Here is a 16,016-nt window from a genome sequence, read left to right as displayed (position 1 = left end):
GATTTGTGCTTTAGGTAGTTGTACTATACACATCTTTGTCTGAGTATTTTATGATCTTCTGGTGCACATTAGTGTTCCAATTTTTCTCTTCTTGATGTTCGGTTTCCTACATCACTTGCTTCATCTGTCTTAACTTGTCTGGTTCATGTCTTGCCTTGATTATTCCTCATAGGCTTCGTCTGATATTTCAGTGTCTCATTGTAATGATAGTTCTCTTCCATCTATGAGTAGACTTCGTCTTTATGCTTGATTGCTTATCATCTGATTCTTTCATCTGGTTTGTATAATCTTCATGAGTTGTGACATTTAATGCTTCTGACTTAGCATTTAATGTTTGCTTGTTGAATCTACACTTCTCGAGATCTTTTGTACTTTCTTGGTACTGTTGCTGTAGAGTGTTGTCTTTTCCTGGCTGGTAGGTGTACTTGCTCTAACACACGCTGTATTGATTTGTGGATAAGCGCTCGTCCATTTGTCTTATCTTCCTTCTTATACTTTAATGACTTCATATGTTCTTCTGAGAGTGTGGATGATAGGTAGCTTGTCTCGTTGTGTCTTTAGATGCAATCCAGTTTTCGTGATCTTCGTCTATGTATTCGAGTCTTCGTCTGATTGGCTGTTGTAGATACTTAACTCTATTTATGGTGCTTTACTTTAGTTTTGCCCATCGTCCATGGTCTTGTATCATCTGAGGCTTCATTATTTTACTTCTTTTGTTGGGTTTGTGGGTGTCTTCGTCTTGTTAGCTTTTGCCCTTCATCTTGGTTGCTCGTATACTCTTGTCTTTTATTTCCTTTGTGTCTGGGTTTGTAGGTGTTTTCGTCTGATGTAGTTCCTTCTTTTGCTCAGCCTTTATCCACTACTTGCCCACATCTCCTTGATTCTAGTATGGATGTATATTCTTTACTCAACAGTCTACCTGTACTTATATCTAAAACACTGACACACTTGTTAGTAATAACAATATGTATTATATTTGTCTCATTCAAAACCTTGCTGGGAATTGCTTCCCTCTTCATCTAACTTAACACTAACCCCTTTTAAAATCAACCTTATCTTATTTTAATTAAAATAAAAATAAAACTCATATCTCTCAAAATAATTTACATAATATCATATAATTTCATAAAACCCTCCCTATAATTAAATAAGAGAGTAAATTATACTCGCACCTTGTATTTTTTTAAGATTTCACCTAATACGACCCCCTTGATCATATAAACATATAGTAAGACCCCTTAAAATTTGAATAAATGTTACACTAACCTCCCTTAACCCCAAAGATGAGTGTCATGTGACTTTCACATGACTTTCAATGAAAATTTCTCCCTAAAATATCCTCATCATCTCCAACTTCTCACCTTCCATGTCTTTAACCACATCATCCTCACCCACGCCCCCACCCCCACGTGCTCCCCCTTTCCCAACACCATATTGATAATCTTCTTACTAATAAGAAAATTGTGTTTCTTTTTATAAGCAAGAAATTTCATACAAAAAGCCTGAAATTTTTTTGAATTTTTTCCTTTATAATTATGTTGTACACTTGTAGAATTTAGTTTACTTAATAGACATCATTATCTATAAGGAACACAGTGATAGTTGCTAAATTTCTTATTTTGATTTTTTTAGTGGTTAATTTCTTATGTCGTGTAAGGTATTGGAGTTCCTATTAATTTGCTTGCATTTGTTGGGCTTTTAGGTGAGTTTTTAGAGATTACTATCTTTATTCCTATTATCTCCCTTGGCAAGTGTACCAAATCGTATAAGTAGTTCAATGAAAGTATGAGTATCGTCTCCCAAGGGACTTGCGCAAAAAATTTACAAATTCACTTGTTAAACTAATTAAGCTAACAGAAAGCAATAAGAGTGTAATTTGTTGTAGTAAATATTGTAAGAAAATAATAAGAATTCTTTTTGGTATTTTGGTAAACACTTAGGATGCAAAACTTGATTCTAATGCAATATTAATAAATTGTTGTGGTTTGACTTCACTAAACCTTCCTCTCATGTTTATCACTAAGCTCACAATAGTTATTATTCATAATTTATCAATCACTCTCAAAAGGAACCAACCCTAATCTCTTACAAGTTGGCATCTAAGTTGCTAACTTAAACTATGCTCTTGCATAGTTTAACCAAGAAACCAACTTTTAAAATAAGAGCTTAAAAAAGACCAATGACATTTACTCTATCTCTAGCAATAAGCATCATTAGCTGCTCTATTTCATTTCAAAGGTTTAAAATCATTTCTCAATCTCTTAAAAACCTCAAGTTCAAGTTAAGGGTTATCAAGCCATAACAAGCATTATGCACCAAAACAAAGCAATAATACTGAATAACAACTAACATTCATCACTTAGAGTTTACACATGAGAATGGGTTTAGTTACATCAAACCCCAACAAGGGTGAATTTAGCTACACATAGACATGTAGAACTTTACAAATGATGAATAAAGGAAGAAGCTTGATCTTGAAGGTTCTAGAGCTCTCTAACCGCCACAGAAACTCCAAGAATGATTCTTCTTGCTTCTCTCCTCGAAAATCCCACTTTTAGGTCATAAAAGCTTTTGTCTTATGTGAATAATGACGTGTAGCACAATCCACGCTAAGCGTGAGATGCCACGCTAAGCTTGAGGATGGGTCTGGAGTGAAATGAGGTTCTGGAACTCCCACGCTCAGCCTCAATTCCACGCTCAGCTTGAGGGTTAAATTTTTGTTCCAGTGAGTCTCTGCCAAGTTGAGGCTAAGCGTGGATCTGAGGCTTAGCTTGGGGACTTAACCAAAAATTCCTTCAACTTTGAATTCACCACTTTGTGCTTGACTTCCTTCCTTCTTTCCTAGCTTTCTCCTAAACTACAAAACAACAACCAAATACTTGTAAGTTACCTAAAAACATGATTCAAAGACAAAATGTGATCACCTAACAATTTAGATATGTTTTGAGTTAAAAACAAGATCTAAAGCAAGACAAATTGATATAAGTGCTTCAAACTAGGCCATAAAATTAATGAAATCATAACACTTATCAATTCCTCAAACTTTATAAGTAAATGATACTAACATATTTTGTTTCTTTTATTGGATGAGAAAACAACATATTATGGATGTAAGATGGCTAAATAATTTAATTCTTGTTTAAGGATGGTGGTGACTTCTTTGACTTGTTGTTGTGTGGGACACTAGAAGGAGATTGCATTACTTAAGCCATGTTGACCAAAAGCATTGCCTCACTTTTATCCTTTGTCATTTCATTGTTGCTCGGTGTGGGTGACGACGGTGCAAAAATTGGAGAAGTTGGAGAAGCTGAGGACATTTTAGGGAGAAAATTTTCTTAAAAGCCATGTACAAGTCACGTGACACTCATCTTTGGGATTAAGGGAGGTTGGTTAACATCTATTCAACTTTTAAGGGGTCTTACTATAGGTCTAAATTATGATGGAGTATTAGATGCAATCTTAAAAAATACAGGGACTACGAGAATAGTTTACTCTAAATAAAAGCAATTATTTTAAAATCCTTCATATTATTTATAAAAACACATTTTTATTAATTAAAACCATCATTTATCTTTTTAATAAGCTTAAGATGTTACATATAGCTAGAGGTAAGGTATATACTATAATAAGGTGTTCTTTCTTGTAGTAATTCACACCTCCACTTGTGTCTTACTCACTCTTGTAGCTAGTAATGTTAGACATGGAGCTGGAGCAACTTAATGTGAAGAAGAAATTTCTTCATGGAATGTTGGATGAGGAAATTCTAATGAAATTATCTAAAGGTTTTGAGGTGCGAGATAAGGAGGAACGGATCTACAACTTGAAGAGGTCTCTTTATAGATTGAAGCAATCCTAAGATAACGGTACAAAAGATTCAATAAACTTATCATATTTCAAAGGTGCATTAGGAGTCCTTATGATTCATGTGTCTATCATAAAAAGGTGGAAGATGGTTCTCAAATCTATCTACTCCTTTATGTGGATGACATGTTGATAACATTTAAGAACAAATTGAAAATTCAAAAGTTGAAGTCACTACTTAGTATTGAACTTGAGATAAAGGATATGGGTGCAATTGAGAAGACCTTTTGCATGGAAATCAAAAGAAATCATGCACAAAATAAGATTTTCTTGTGTCAAACAGAATACATTCAAAAGGTGTTGAAACGATTTGGAATGGCCTCTACGAAACCCATGTGTACTCCTTTAACTAAGTTCATTTGTTTCTTTGATCTGAATACTACTCAATCTGAATCTAAGAAGGAATACATGTCTCATGTTCCTTACACTAGTGTTGCAAGTAGACTAATGTATGTCATGATATGCAGTAGACCATACCAAACCTAACATAGGTTGTTAATGTTGTGAGTAGATATACGCACAATTTGGGGAAGGAACATTGGCAAGAGGTGAAACGTATTTCCAAGTACCTTAAGGGTACAACTGAGATTGGTCTCATCTACAATAATGACATTTCTTATGTACTTAATGATTTTTTGGATGCTAACTATGCTTTTACAATTGGTAATTCCTTTGTTAGTTTGAAAGCAACCCTCCAACCTACATTAATTTGCTTTGTCAACAACTAAACCTGAGTATATGGCTTTGGCTAAACCAGCAAAGGAAGACAATTGGTCGAAGGGTCTCATCAATGATCTCAGGTTTCCACAAGATAAAGCTATCATTTTCTATGATTGTCTAAATGCAATTTGTTTAGCTAAAGATCAAGTGCATCATGACAACACCAAACATGTTGACGTCCAATATCACTTCATTTAGATTGAGGAGAGGATTAAAGTGCAAAAGATCGATACAAAGGATAACCCAATAAATATGTTCATGAAGTATATTCCTAAAAGAAAATTAAAGCGTTGCTTGAACTTAGTTAATGTTGATAATTGGACGTAATTGTAATGTAAGATTGATGTCAAGATGGAGATTTTTGAGAATGACACTTAATCCTTATCTATTTAGGTTCAGTTTTTAGTCATTATTTGGTTATTCTGTTATGTTCCTACATATATAGGATGCTTTGTAACTAACACGTGAGCGAGAGCTTGAAAGCAAACGCTGTTGTGAGTGTGTTTGATAATCATCCCAATTATAGTCCAGTGTAATTCTCATATACTCTATAATCAATATACAACTCATCTTTATTATTTTATGTCCTTCTTTGTATATGTGTCATTTGTTTTTCTTCAATCTTGCATAACAATGATAATTAAAATTTTATTGTGACCACAAATAAAATTTATTAAAATAATAAGTTTTGTACCTGTCTGAAGGGCACACTAGTAAACTTCTTGTACTCTGAAGACCGAACGAGAGCTCCAATCAAATATTCCGGTGAGAGGGAGGGTACCTGCAAAAGGTACTCCAACACTCAAGTCAGAACAGGCGCATATATCGATAGTTATTGAATGAATCGTGACGTTACCTCGAAATGTGAACTATTTATACAGACATTAATGGGTCATGTGCCTGATGGGCTTCCACTAGGATTACCAAATTAGGTAATACGTTTGCAACTTACTTTATATCCGCGATTACCTATTAATTCTTGGTTGAGGCTAGTTAATGTGCTTATTAGTACTCCCTTTTCGATTTAAGGTGAGTTGGTGTCATGTAGTGACGTTAAACGTTCCTCGGGTACCGAGGCCGTCGAACCGATTGGCCGAGAGCTTTGTCCAGCGCACTTGGGTGTCAAGGGTGCCGAGTCTACACTTATGGGCCGAGGGCATTGTCCCGGACACTTGCTCCCTAGCATTGGAGAGAGAATCGAATCCAAGGAGAGAGAGTCGAATCCAAGGCTAATTAATTGGAGGAGTGTTGTCGGGTTTGGGCGTTGCGAAAGCCGTTGCTTATTGCTCTCTCTCTCACGAGATGAAGATTGCCGAAGTCCTCAAGGATTTTCTCATCTCTTTGTCTCGCGAAGCCACGTTTCAGGTTTGCGTGAAGCAGGAAGCTAGGTGTTCATTTTTGATCAAGAGGGGCCTTTATCAAATGGGAATGTGGCGTTATAATTTGTTGGACAAGTACATAAACATATTCATTGCTTAATCTCGTGCATTATATTGCTCAAGTATAACTCAAGCTAGTCAATGAAATATGAAAATGATCGTTAAGCATATATGTTAATTGATAAATAATAACATATGGTCAAATGCATGTCATTTTTTAATATATTTAAAGTTAAAACAATTTATTATATTATTTTAACTAAAGTTATTCTTAATTTTTGTTTTTAAATTTTATTTTTCATTTAAGAATCAATTACCGAAATGGATTTTTATTTCTTTCAATAAAACCTTTTCAAACCCATGCAATCAAAATCAACACGCTTACGAAATATTATAGAAATTTATCAACCGTATTGGACCCTTTTTGATTTTTCAGAGCATTTCGGCATTTCGGCATTGACGTGGCAGCTTTGGCAAGGATTGGCAGGATATGTAAGTGGCTTGGGATTTGTATAAGTGAACATCGCGTTATAATTTGTTGGACATTCGTAGGATAGTATTTCGGCATTTCGGCATTGACGTGGCGGCTTTGGCAGGATATGTAAGAGCTTTGGCAGGATATGTAAGAGCACCTCCGGTGGAGGGTGCTTGTGTTGTGTCTTAAAAATAAGTAACGGAGCTTATTAAATATTCCCATTGGAGTGATCCTATGTGACACTTGAGTTGCTTAAAAATTTGTCAATGTTGCTTCTACAAGGTCCGTTGCTTAGCATTGAGGAGAGAAATCTGATTGGCTAAACGGAATCTACGTGGAATATGGGTCAGATTTTAAGAAAATAAAACAAATTGAAAAAAACGTGTTCACCTCACCTCATCTTCGTCTCCTCCGCGCCACTGCACGACGGACACCGCATGACCAGAACGGCCAGCCGGCGACCACCGCGTGCCATCGCAAGCGGCAGAACCACCGCAACCACCGCGAGCAGTAGAACCACCGCAACCCCTGCGAGCGCCAGAACCACCGCAACCACCGTTTGCCATCACGAGCGCCAGAACCACCACCGCAACCATCGTGTGCCACCGCGAGCACCACCGCAACCACCGCGTGCCACCATGAGCGCTAGAACCACCGCGTGCGGCAGAACCATCGCGCGCGCGACTCCATATACCCAGACCCGCCCCCCGCAACCCCTCCGCCCTTGACCCCTCCGCGTGCGACCACGTCATCCATAACCCCCCGCGGCCCCTCTGCCGAGACCACCTCCGCGCGCCGGTCGGAGAAGAGATAGTGAAGAGAGAGTGCGGTGGGAGAAGAAAGAGGGAACGAGACGTTTATTTTTTATTTTTTAACAAAGTTATGGAAAAGAATCGTTCCCCATTCTATTGATCAATAGGTAATTATATACAAGTATACAGGCTAAATTATCTCTCTCATATCTTTGATATGATTTGGCAATATTCTGCAATAAAGGAGAATTAAAACCAACAAAATATACGCCAAATTAAATATTCTAATTGAGGAAATAATCTCAAGAATTATGCATGAGAGCATAACCCGTATATCATATCCCATATTACCCTCCCTCAAGGTGGAACATGAGGATTACGAATGCCCAGCTTGTTAAGCAGAGTCTGAAATTGATGTCGTCCCAAGGCTTTTGTAAGGATGTCGGCAAGTTGCTCTTGTGTCGGAACATATGATGGTTGAATGGTGCCTTGAAGTATCTCATTACGAATGAAATGACAATCCACTTCAATATGTTTTGTCTGTTCATGGAAAACTGGATTTTTCGCTATATGCAAAGCAGCCTGACTATCACAGTGGAGGTGCATAGGTCCTTTATGAGAAATGCCTAAATCAGCCAGTAAGCTCCGGAGCCACTTAAGTTCACAACAAGTAGTAGCCATAGAACGGTATTCTGCTTCAGCAGATGAACGAGAGACAGTATGTTGTTTCTTGGTTTTCCAAGATATAGGAGAGTGACCCAAGAACACAACCCACCCAGTAGTTGAACGCCGAGTTAATGGACATCCGGCCCAGTCGGAATCACACCATCCATGTAGGTGGAAATCAGATGTGCTTTTGAGGAGAATTCCTTGCCCAGGACTTCCTTTGAGGTATCTCACAATTCGAATGGTTGCATTCCAATGTTTTCACGCGGTTGTTGCATGAATTGCGACAAGGTATGAACACAGTACGACAATTCCGGTCTGGTAAAACACAAGTATATGAGGCGCCCAACAAGGCGTCGATACCTGTCAGGTTGATCAATGTAGCGTCCAGTGGCGAGTCCAAGTTGATGATTTTGCTCAAGAGGTGTAGCCACGGGCTGTGCACCAAGCAGGCCTGCTTCTTGAATGATGTCTAATGCATATTTACGTTGACACAAAAATATTCCACTTGAATTCCTTGCAACTTCTACTCCCAAAAAATATTTTAAATGTCCCAAGTCTTTCATGTGAAAGCACTTGCTAAGATATTCTTTAAAGCGTTGAATTGCAGCGGAATCGTTCCCACATATGATTAAATCATCTACATATACCAGAACCATCATTTGCACTCCATGGGAAAGAAGAGTAAAGAGTGAGTGGTCACAACCTGATTGACGGAATCCAAAGTTTATCAAAGCAGATGATAATTTGGCAAACCAACAACGAGGGGCTTGCTTCAAACCGTATAAAGACTTTTTCAATTTACAAACATGGTTCGGTTGAGAAGCATGAAAGCACGGAGGAAGCTTCATGTAGACATCTTCATGTAAATCACCATGAAGGAAAGCATTGTGGACGTCCATTTGATGCAATTCCCACTTCTTTGTCGCTGCAATAGCAAGAACAAGGCGAACCGTAACCATTTTGACAACAGGGGCAAATGTCTCAGTATAGTCAACCCCTTCTTTTTGATGATTCCCGAGAATAACCAGCCTCGCCTTGTATCGCTCTATCGTGCCATCTGAATTATGCTTGATCTTGTATACCCATTTACAACCAAGAGGTTTCTTCCCATCCGGTAGAGTTTCTAGAGACCATGTTCCATTGGCTTCTAGTGCATGAAGTTCTTGCTGCATTGCAAGCCTCCATTTGGCATCTTGCACTGCTTCAGCATAATGAATGGGTTCTCGGGCTAGAGTAATAGCAGCAACAAACCTGCAATGCTTTTCAGAGAAATTTTCACAACTTATATAGTGAGATATAGGATAGGGAGTACCTGAAGAATACTGTGAAGTGGATTGACTTGGAGATGGACTTAACTTCTTTATGGTGTGAGTTACATACTCACGTAGCTTCACGGAAGGCAATTTGGTACGATGACCTCTTCCTAGTTCCTCCAAACTGCTTTGACGAACAAGCTCTAGTGAGTCAACATTAGGAGTTGGATTATTTCCTTCTTCTAAGAGCTCATCACTTCTCTCACTGTCTAAGGCAACAGTTCCCTCCCTCACTTCAGAACCTACAACTACCTCATTGAGTGTATTTTCTCCCATCCTTGTGTCATTATCCAAATCATTATCATCATCATTATCCAATGTATCGTTCATTAACGACGAATCCACAGATAAATCATATTTGACCCCAGCTGTAGGTGTGAAAGGAAACTCCGTTTCAAAGAACTCAACATCACGAGACACAAAATAGCATTGAGTATCTAAATCAAATAATTTCCAACCCTTCTTCCCATAGGGGTAACCCACAAAGATACACTTTCGACTTCGACTAGCAAACTTATCACCATGTCTATCCAAGTTGTGTGCATAGCATAAACAACCAAAAACTTTTAAATGCTCATACATGGGGGCTTGACCATACAACATCTCATACGGTGTTTTTCCAGAAAACACTGGAGTGGGAGTACGATTAATCAAGTATCCAGCTGTTAAGACACACTCACCCCAAAAAGAAATAGGGAGATTACCTTGAAATCGTAGAGCACGAGCAACATTAAGAATGTGTCTATGCTTTCTTTCTACTCTTCCGTTTTGTTGTGGGGTTCCTGGACAAGATGTTTGAAATACTATCCCGTGTTCATGAAAGTAGTTTCTCAAACATGTAAATTCAGTACCATTATCGCTACGTAGCACTTTAATCTGTTTGCCAAATTGTCTTTCTATTAATGCAAAGAAATTCAGCAATGTACGTGACACTTCTCTTTTATCAGAAATCAAATAAATCCAAATAGCACGAGAAAAATCATCCATTATTGTCAAAAAATATGAAGCACCACAAGAAGAGGGGGTTCTATAGGGCCCCCACAAATCACAGTGTATTAATTCAAAACTACCATTAGCATTATTTGTACTTAATGGAAAGACATCTCTAGTTTGCTTAGCCCGTAAACATACATCACATGGTTTGTTCTTTAAAATACTGTTATCACACCTCATGTTGGAAGCTAATTTAGTGACCTTGAAAGAAGGGTGCCCCATGCGTTGATGCCACAGATTAAGTTCGCAAGTTCCATTAGCTTTGTGTGCTTTCTCACTTCGAATTCCTTTAAAGAAGTAAAGTCCATCTCGTTGTTCACCCACTCCAATCAGCATATTCGAAGTGCAATCCTGCATAACACATAAGTTGTTAGTGAAATAGACAACACAATTTGTTTCATTTGTCAATTGAGAAATAGACAACAGGTTACAACTCAATGTTGGCACATAAAGCACATTTTCCACTTTCAATCCTCCATCAAGTGTCACTGCCCCTTCTTTGTTTGTCATCAGTTGTTTTCCATCTGGAAGTCTCACTGGACACCCAATTACGTCTCTCAGCCCACATAATAAACTCAAGTTTCCTGTCATGTGGCTAGAGGCCTCTGTGTCTATGATCCACTCACTATGTTTACCTGTCATTTTGTCACTTGTGGTTCCTTTGTGATTGTTTAACAAATCCTTTAGAGTTTTCCATTGTTCAGATCTTAGTCCACTCAATGCATTTTCATTAGTCCTATTGGTTTCTCCATTCACTTGCATTGCATTTGCTCGAAAACCTCCATTCAAATTTCCTGAATTATCTTTTGCATGCAAGTCATACGGTGAAGGTATCTTTTTCACCAATTCGGTCTTCTTCTCGATCTCAGCTTTATCCATGAGAAGAGTTTTGTCACACGTTCTCACCGAGACTTTGTACGCTCTAATACCATAACAAAGTTATGGAAAAGAATCGTCCCCCATTCTATTGATCAATAGGTAATTATATACAAGTATACAGGCTAAATTATCTCCCTCATATCTTTGATATGATTTGGCAATATTCTGCAATAAAGGAGAATTAAAACCAACAAAATATACGCCAAATTAAATATTCTAATTGAGGAAATAATCTCAAGAATTATGCATGAGAGCATAACCCGTATATCATATCCCATATTATTTTTATATTTTATTTTCTGTTTTTATTTTTTACATTTTATTTTCTATTTTTATTTTTTATATTTTTATAATAAAAAAATGTATTTCGTAAAATTTTATTAAAAAATAATTAAATCAAACACATTTTTAGTATTTTTATTTTCTAAATAGAAAACAAGAACTCAAACGAGATAAATTTTCTAAATCTAAAAATTTAAAAATAAAAATTATTTTTAAAGATAAAAATAGAAAATATTTTCTCAAATAAAATAGTCTAATTTTTTATTATAGAATATATTAAGCTACTTTTTTTTATTATTATAATTTTTTTATTTGTTATTCATATTTATATAGTATTTATAATAATTAATTTTTTTAAAATTTATAATAAAGTGTAGTGTGAGATGTCAAAAAGTGTAGTATGAGTTGTAAAAAAGTATGGGTGTCACTACAACAAATGTGCTAAATAATGGAGGTTGTTTTTGCGTTTAGTGGAGGTTTTTACCCTCCGCAAAATAAATTGCAGAGGTTTTCAAAAACCTCCGCAGTTACATTCGCCACAAGCAATTAGCAGGGGTTTTTAAAAACCTCTGGTATCGATAGTATTTTGCGGAGGTTTTTTTGTGGAGGTTTTAAACCTACACTAACTGTGGAGGTTTTCTAAAGGAGGTTTTAAACCTACGCTAACTATGGAGGTTTTTTAAAGGAGGTTTTAAACCTACACTAACTATGGAGGTTTTTTAAAGGAGGCTTTAAACCTAAACTAACTATGAAGGTTTATTGAAAGATGTTTTAAAACTATACTAACTATGGAGGTTTTTTTTAAAGCATTCTAACAATAGAGATTTTACAGTCGAGTTTCTAATTCTCCCTATTTTCTTGTATATGACAATTTTTTATACTTATTTTAATTTCATAATTTACATGTATTACAATTTCCCATTTTCTTATGATATCTATAAAAAATGTAATAAAAGAATACTCATAATGTGGACGTAGAAATTATATTTCCAATAACAAAAATAACAGTGTATAGTTCAAAAATTTACAATTCAAATTTCTATTGTAAATCAAAGTATGACATAAAATCCATAACAAAGTAATATTAGTCTTGTACTAATTAAAATTTAAATCCAAAATACATTATAAGAAAACTAAGGGTTGCTAGCACCAGAAGATCCTCTTGCATCCAAAGGTGTATTAGAAACACTTGAAGCATCATTTAGCTGAAATAAGAAAAGAAAAAATAGTTAGTTATATATACTATATACAAGGGTGTATCACACATACTATATCATAATGACAATCAATAAATAAAAAAATCAATTCCAAACAATTATTTTAAAGAACAATAAAATTAAACATGACATACTATGTAAATTAAAACAAGATTAAAATAATTAATAAATAAAATAATAACAACATTTATAAGTCAAATTATTACCTTTAAAGAAGTGCAACAGTAAACAATAATATTTAGACAAGTGTGAACTTCTTACTAAACTATAAAAATGTAATGCAGGTTGTAAACACATAAAAATAAAGATTACAATATTTAATCAAAACAAGAGAGACATCAAGATAAACTATATAAATACTAGATACTAGATATCGAAGATTATATATGATTTCTTTTAATTAAAACCTTGTAACTTTGGATGAGGTGACACTAATTTAAAAATTGAAAACAAAGAACCATATATAACTCACTCAACCAATTTAAAATGATTCTACATTACGATGGAATCGATTAATAAAATAAGCATTTAATGGAATAAGTAACCAACCACTTCTATATGCTATCTTTGGGTTTCACAATAATGTTTAAGCCCCAACATGCTTTTACATGTCAGTGTGGTAGTGTGGCTTAGAAGTTATCCGACTCACATTGCCCATGCTATAACCTAATAATGTTATTTAATTACTATGAATGAGACTCAAGCTTTTCCCTGTATATCTTCAGGGACGTAAAACTAGAGTAACACAGACATGTTTGATTCAATCACCAAAGAAATTATGATGTTTTAAACCAGGTGAAAATACTCAGGGGACACTACAAGTTCATAAGTAGATGCCAGTAAACCAATCAATCACCACCAAAGTTATTAAGGGAAAATCTTGATACTTTAAAATATTTAAGTTCAAAAAACATAATATATCACGCAAATTATATTCTCAAACAAGGAACCAAGAACGGAAAAAGTATAACAATCAATAAGCATAAACTAGGGAAGCAAGGTAAAAGGTGGCACAAGGTCTAATACCACTAGAGAAAGACAAAATTAACAGTCTAATCCTCATCTTCCTCATCCCCATCACCACCGGCAGCCTTCTTAGCAGCAGCCCTTTGGTTCTTTCTCTTCACTCTTCCGGGGCGTCCACCACCAAGAGGACTAGTAAGCGAGAAGTCAATGTGCTTCTGAGAGTCAACCCTCACCATGAAAGATGGAATGTTCACCACTTGCCTACCAACCCTGCCAATCCCAAAACAAAAATAAAAAATTGCCATCACCAAAACAATAGATAGCATACATCGACAGCTTCATCTTCAAGCGAATAAAACCAGAAAATCAAAAGAATGATAAACCCCCATTCAGTTCATGCAAAACAAGGTCCTTTTATAAACCCTACATGATTAAAATCAAAATTACGCAAAAACATTATGAGTCTAAAATCTAAATGGATACAAGCTCAGAAAAACTTGAGTACTTCCCCCTACAGAAAATAAAAAGCCTTTTCCAGCACACAAAATCTTTTAAACTTATATCCAATCATACTCAATCTCATTTGCAGCTAATTTGTTTGATCTTATTTTATATTACCCAAACAGCTTATATAAACAACATACAACTTGCATAAGAATAATTGAACCCTATTCCTCCTGATGTGGTTTACCACAAGAATCATAATTATGTGGTTTACCCAAACACACAAAATCACACAAATGGGGCTTCATCACAAAATGCAAGCAATCCAACAAAGTGAAAAGGAAAATCAAAAAATGAAATTTCCCTAAACATATCCAATTAGTCCACAATACTACTATAAACTAACAAACACAGCGCCCAAAAAATAAAAAAAATTCACCAAAACAAAACACAATTAACTCGCAACTAACACAACCATCAATGAGATTGCGAAAACGGAGGAACCTGATATGCCTCTGCCTGATGAGAACCCTAGCGTGGTGAATGGACTTGGCCATGCCGGACTTGAAAACAAGGGTTTGGAGGCGGCGCTCGAGGAAGTTCTCGACAGTGAGAGCGAGAACGTAATCGAGCTTGTTTTGGGTCTCGTCGAGGAGACCGTAGCGGAACATCCTGCGAAGTAGAGCCTCGCCCTCGAAGATCCTGCGAGGGTTCTTCTCGTCGAGTGTCAGAAGGTTCCTGGCGTTGTTGCGGATGCGGCTGAGGGCGTACTGTACCCTCCACAGCTCTCGCTTGCACCGGAGCCCGTACTCTCCGACAAGCTTCAGCTCCGCATCAAGACGCTCCTTCTCGCACGGACGCCGAGGCTTCTTGAATGTTTTCCCATCTGTCAAACGAAACAAAAAAAAGTAAGAAATCAACGGCCCAAGGCACCCGCGCGCACGCCCCTATCATAGGCCTTGCCCTCCCCAACCGTTCCTCCGTAGACCTCGCGGCCCATCCAGTCAGTGTCGAGACACGTTTCAGTCACGTAACGGGCATTCTCGTTCGTCCTCCCTCACCCTCACCGGAATCTCAAGCGTCAAAAGGAATCAAAATGATGCAAACGGGATTTAGGGTTCACTTTGGAGGCTCAGGAATCATCACAGGATTTAGGAAACATTAAGGAGCCATATACTGATAAAGAGGGTTTAAGAATTTCTTTTTCTGATTCTTTTAAGAGGGAAATGAAAAGATTGATAAAGAAGGTTTAGGGATTTCTTTTTCTGATTCTTTTAAGAGGGAAATGAAAAGATTTTTTTATCTTTTGAGAGGGAAGTACTTGTAGAGTCACATACTAATTTCTTTTTGTTTTAACTTTTAGAGAAAAAACATTTAAGTGGAAAAATATTTTTTAATTAGAGGAGATTATAAACCTCTATAAATTAAAATAATATTTTAATTAGAGGGAGTTATAAACCTCTGCAAATTAAACAAAAAAACGGCAGATTTTAATAATTTAAGGAGGGTTTTAAAACCTCCGCAAAATAACCTCCACTATTTATCATTTTTTTTGTAGTGTGTTTATAAGCAATTTCCATTGGAGCAAAACTTGTAAAAATATAATATGAGTTGCTTAAGAGTGACGTGGCACAATGGGACCCATTTAAAGTGGTTGGGAGTTAGAGATGCTCTAAGTGGCTTAGGATTTGTATAAGTGAACATCAACTTAAATAAGTTGCCAGCAATGTAAAAATGAACTAAGGCCACCGCCTAGCATTGGAGAGTGAGTCGAATCCAAGGAGAGAGAGAATCGAATCAAAGCTAATTAATAGGAGAGAGAGTTTTGTCAGGTCGCGTCCAACCAAATGCAATGTTTTGAAATGAAAAGCCGAGTATTTTGTGTCATTGGATCTCCAAGATCTAACGGTTCTCTTCCTTGGTGATTCAAATTTTCGTGATCCTTTGAGTGCTATAAATAGGTGGTGGCGTCCACCATTCCATTTCGCCAAACCCCGATAGAGCTTCTTCTCTCAGCAGCCGAGTGAGTGATGTGGCCGAGTGACTTGCAGGTCAGTTTTGCCGAA

The 16,016-nt window shown here is 36.6% G+C and overlaps 1 protein-coding gene across 1 annotated transcript; it reads right to left on the bottom strand.

Moving 5' to 3' along the window:
- Positions 1–13,436: 13,436 nt before the first annotated feature.
- Positions 13,437–14,636, bottom strand: LOC145954113 (small ribosomal subunit protein uS4). The gene is made up of 2 exons (XM_083067843.1): positions 14,455–14,636; positions 13,437–13,776 (listed from the first exon to the last, which is right to left on the bottom strand). The coding sequence occupies exons 1-2, from the start codon at positions 14,619–14,621 to the stop codon at positions 13,593–13,595; spliced, it is 351 nt and encodes a 116-aa protein (XP_082923969.1). The 5' UTR covers positions 14,622–14,636; the 3' UTR covers positions 13,437–13,592.
- Between the last annotated feature and the right edge of the window lie 1,380 nt (positions 14,637–16,016).

Source organism: Cajanus cajan, chromosome 2, assembly GCF_000230855.2.
Source record: "Cajanus cajan strain Asha chromosome 2, NIPB_CcT2T_4, whole genome shotgun sequence".
In the NCBI taxonomy this organism is placed as follows: domain Eukaryota; kingdom Viridiplantae; phylum Streptophyta; class Magnoliopsida; order Fabales; family Fabaceae; genus Cajanus; species Cajanus cajan.
Note: the sequence above shows the minus strand (reverse complement) of the source record. Positions and strands in the feature narration are given on the sequence as shown.

Bases quoted from the DNA above. Each gene is read 5' to 3' on its own strand.
- LOC145954113 (XM_083067843.1), bottom strand. From the start codon at position 14,621: ATGTTCCGCTACGGTCTCCTCGACGAGACCCAAAACAAGCTCGATTAC. The intron at 13,777-14,454 runs GTTCCTCCGTTT...TGGGATTGGCAG, and splicing joins ATCAGGCAGAGGCATATCAG to GGTTGGTAGGCAAGTGGTGA.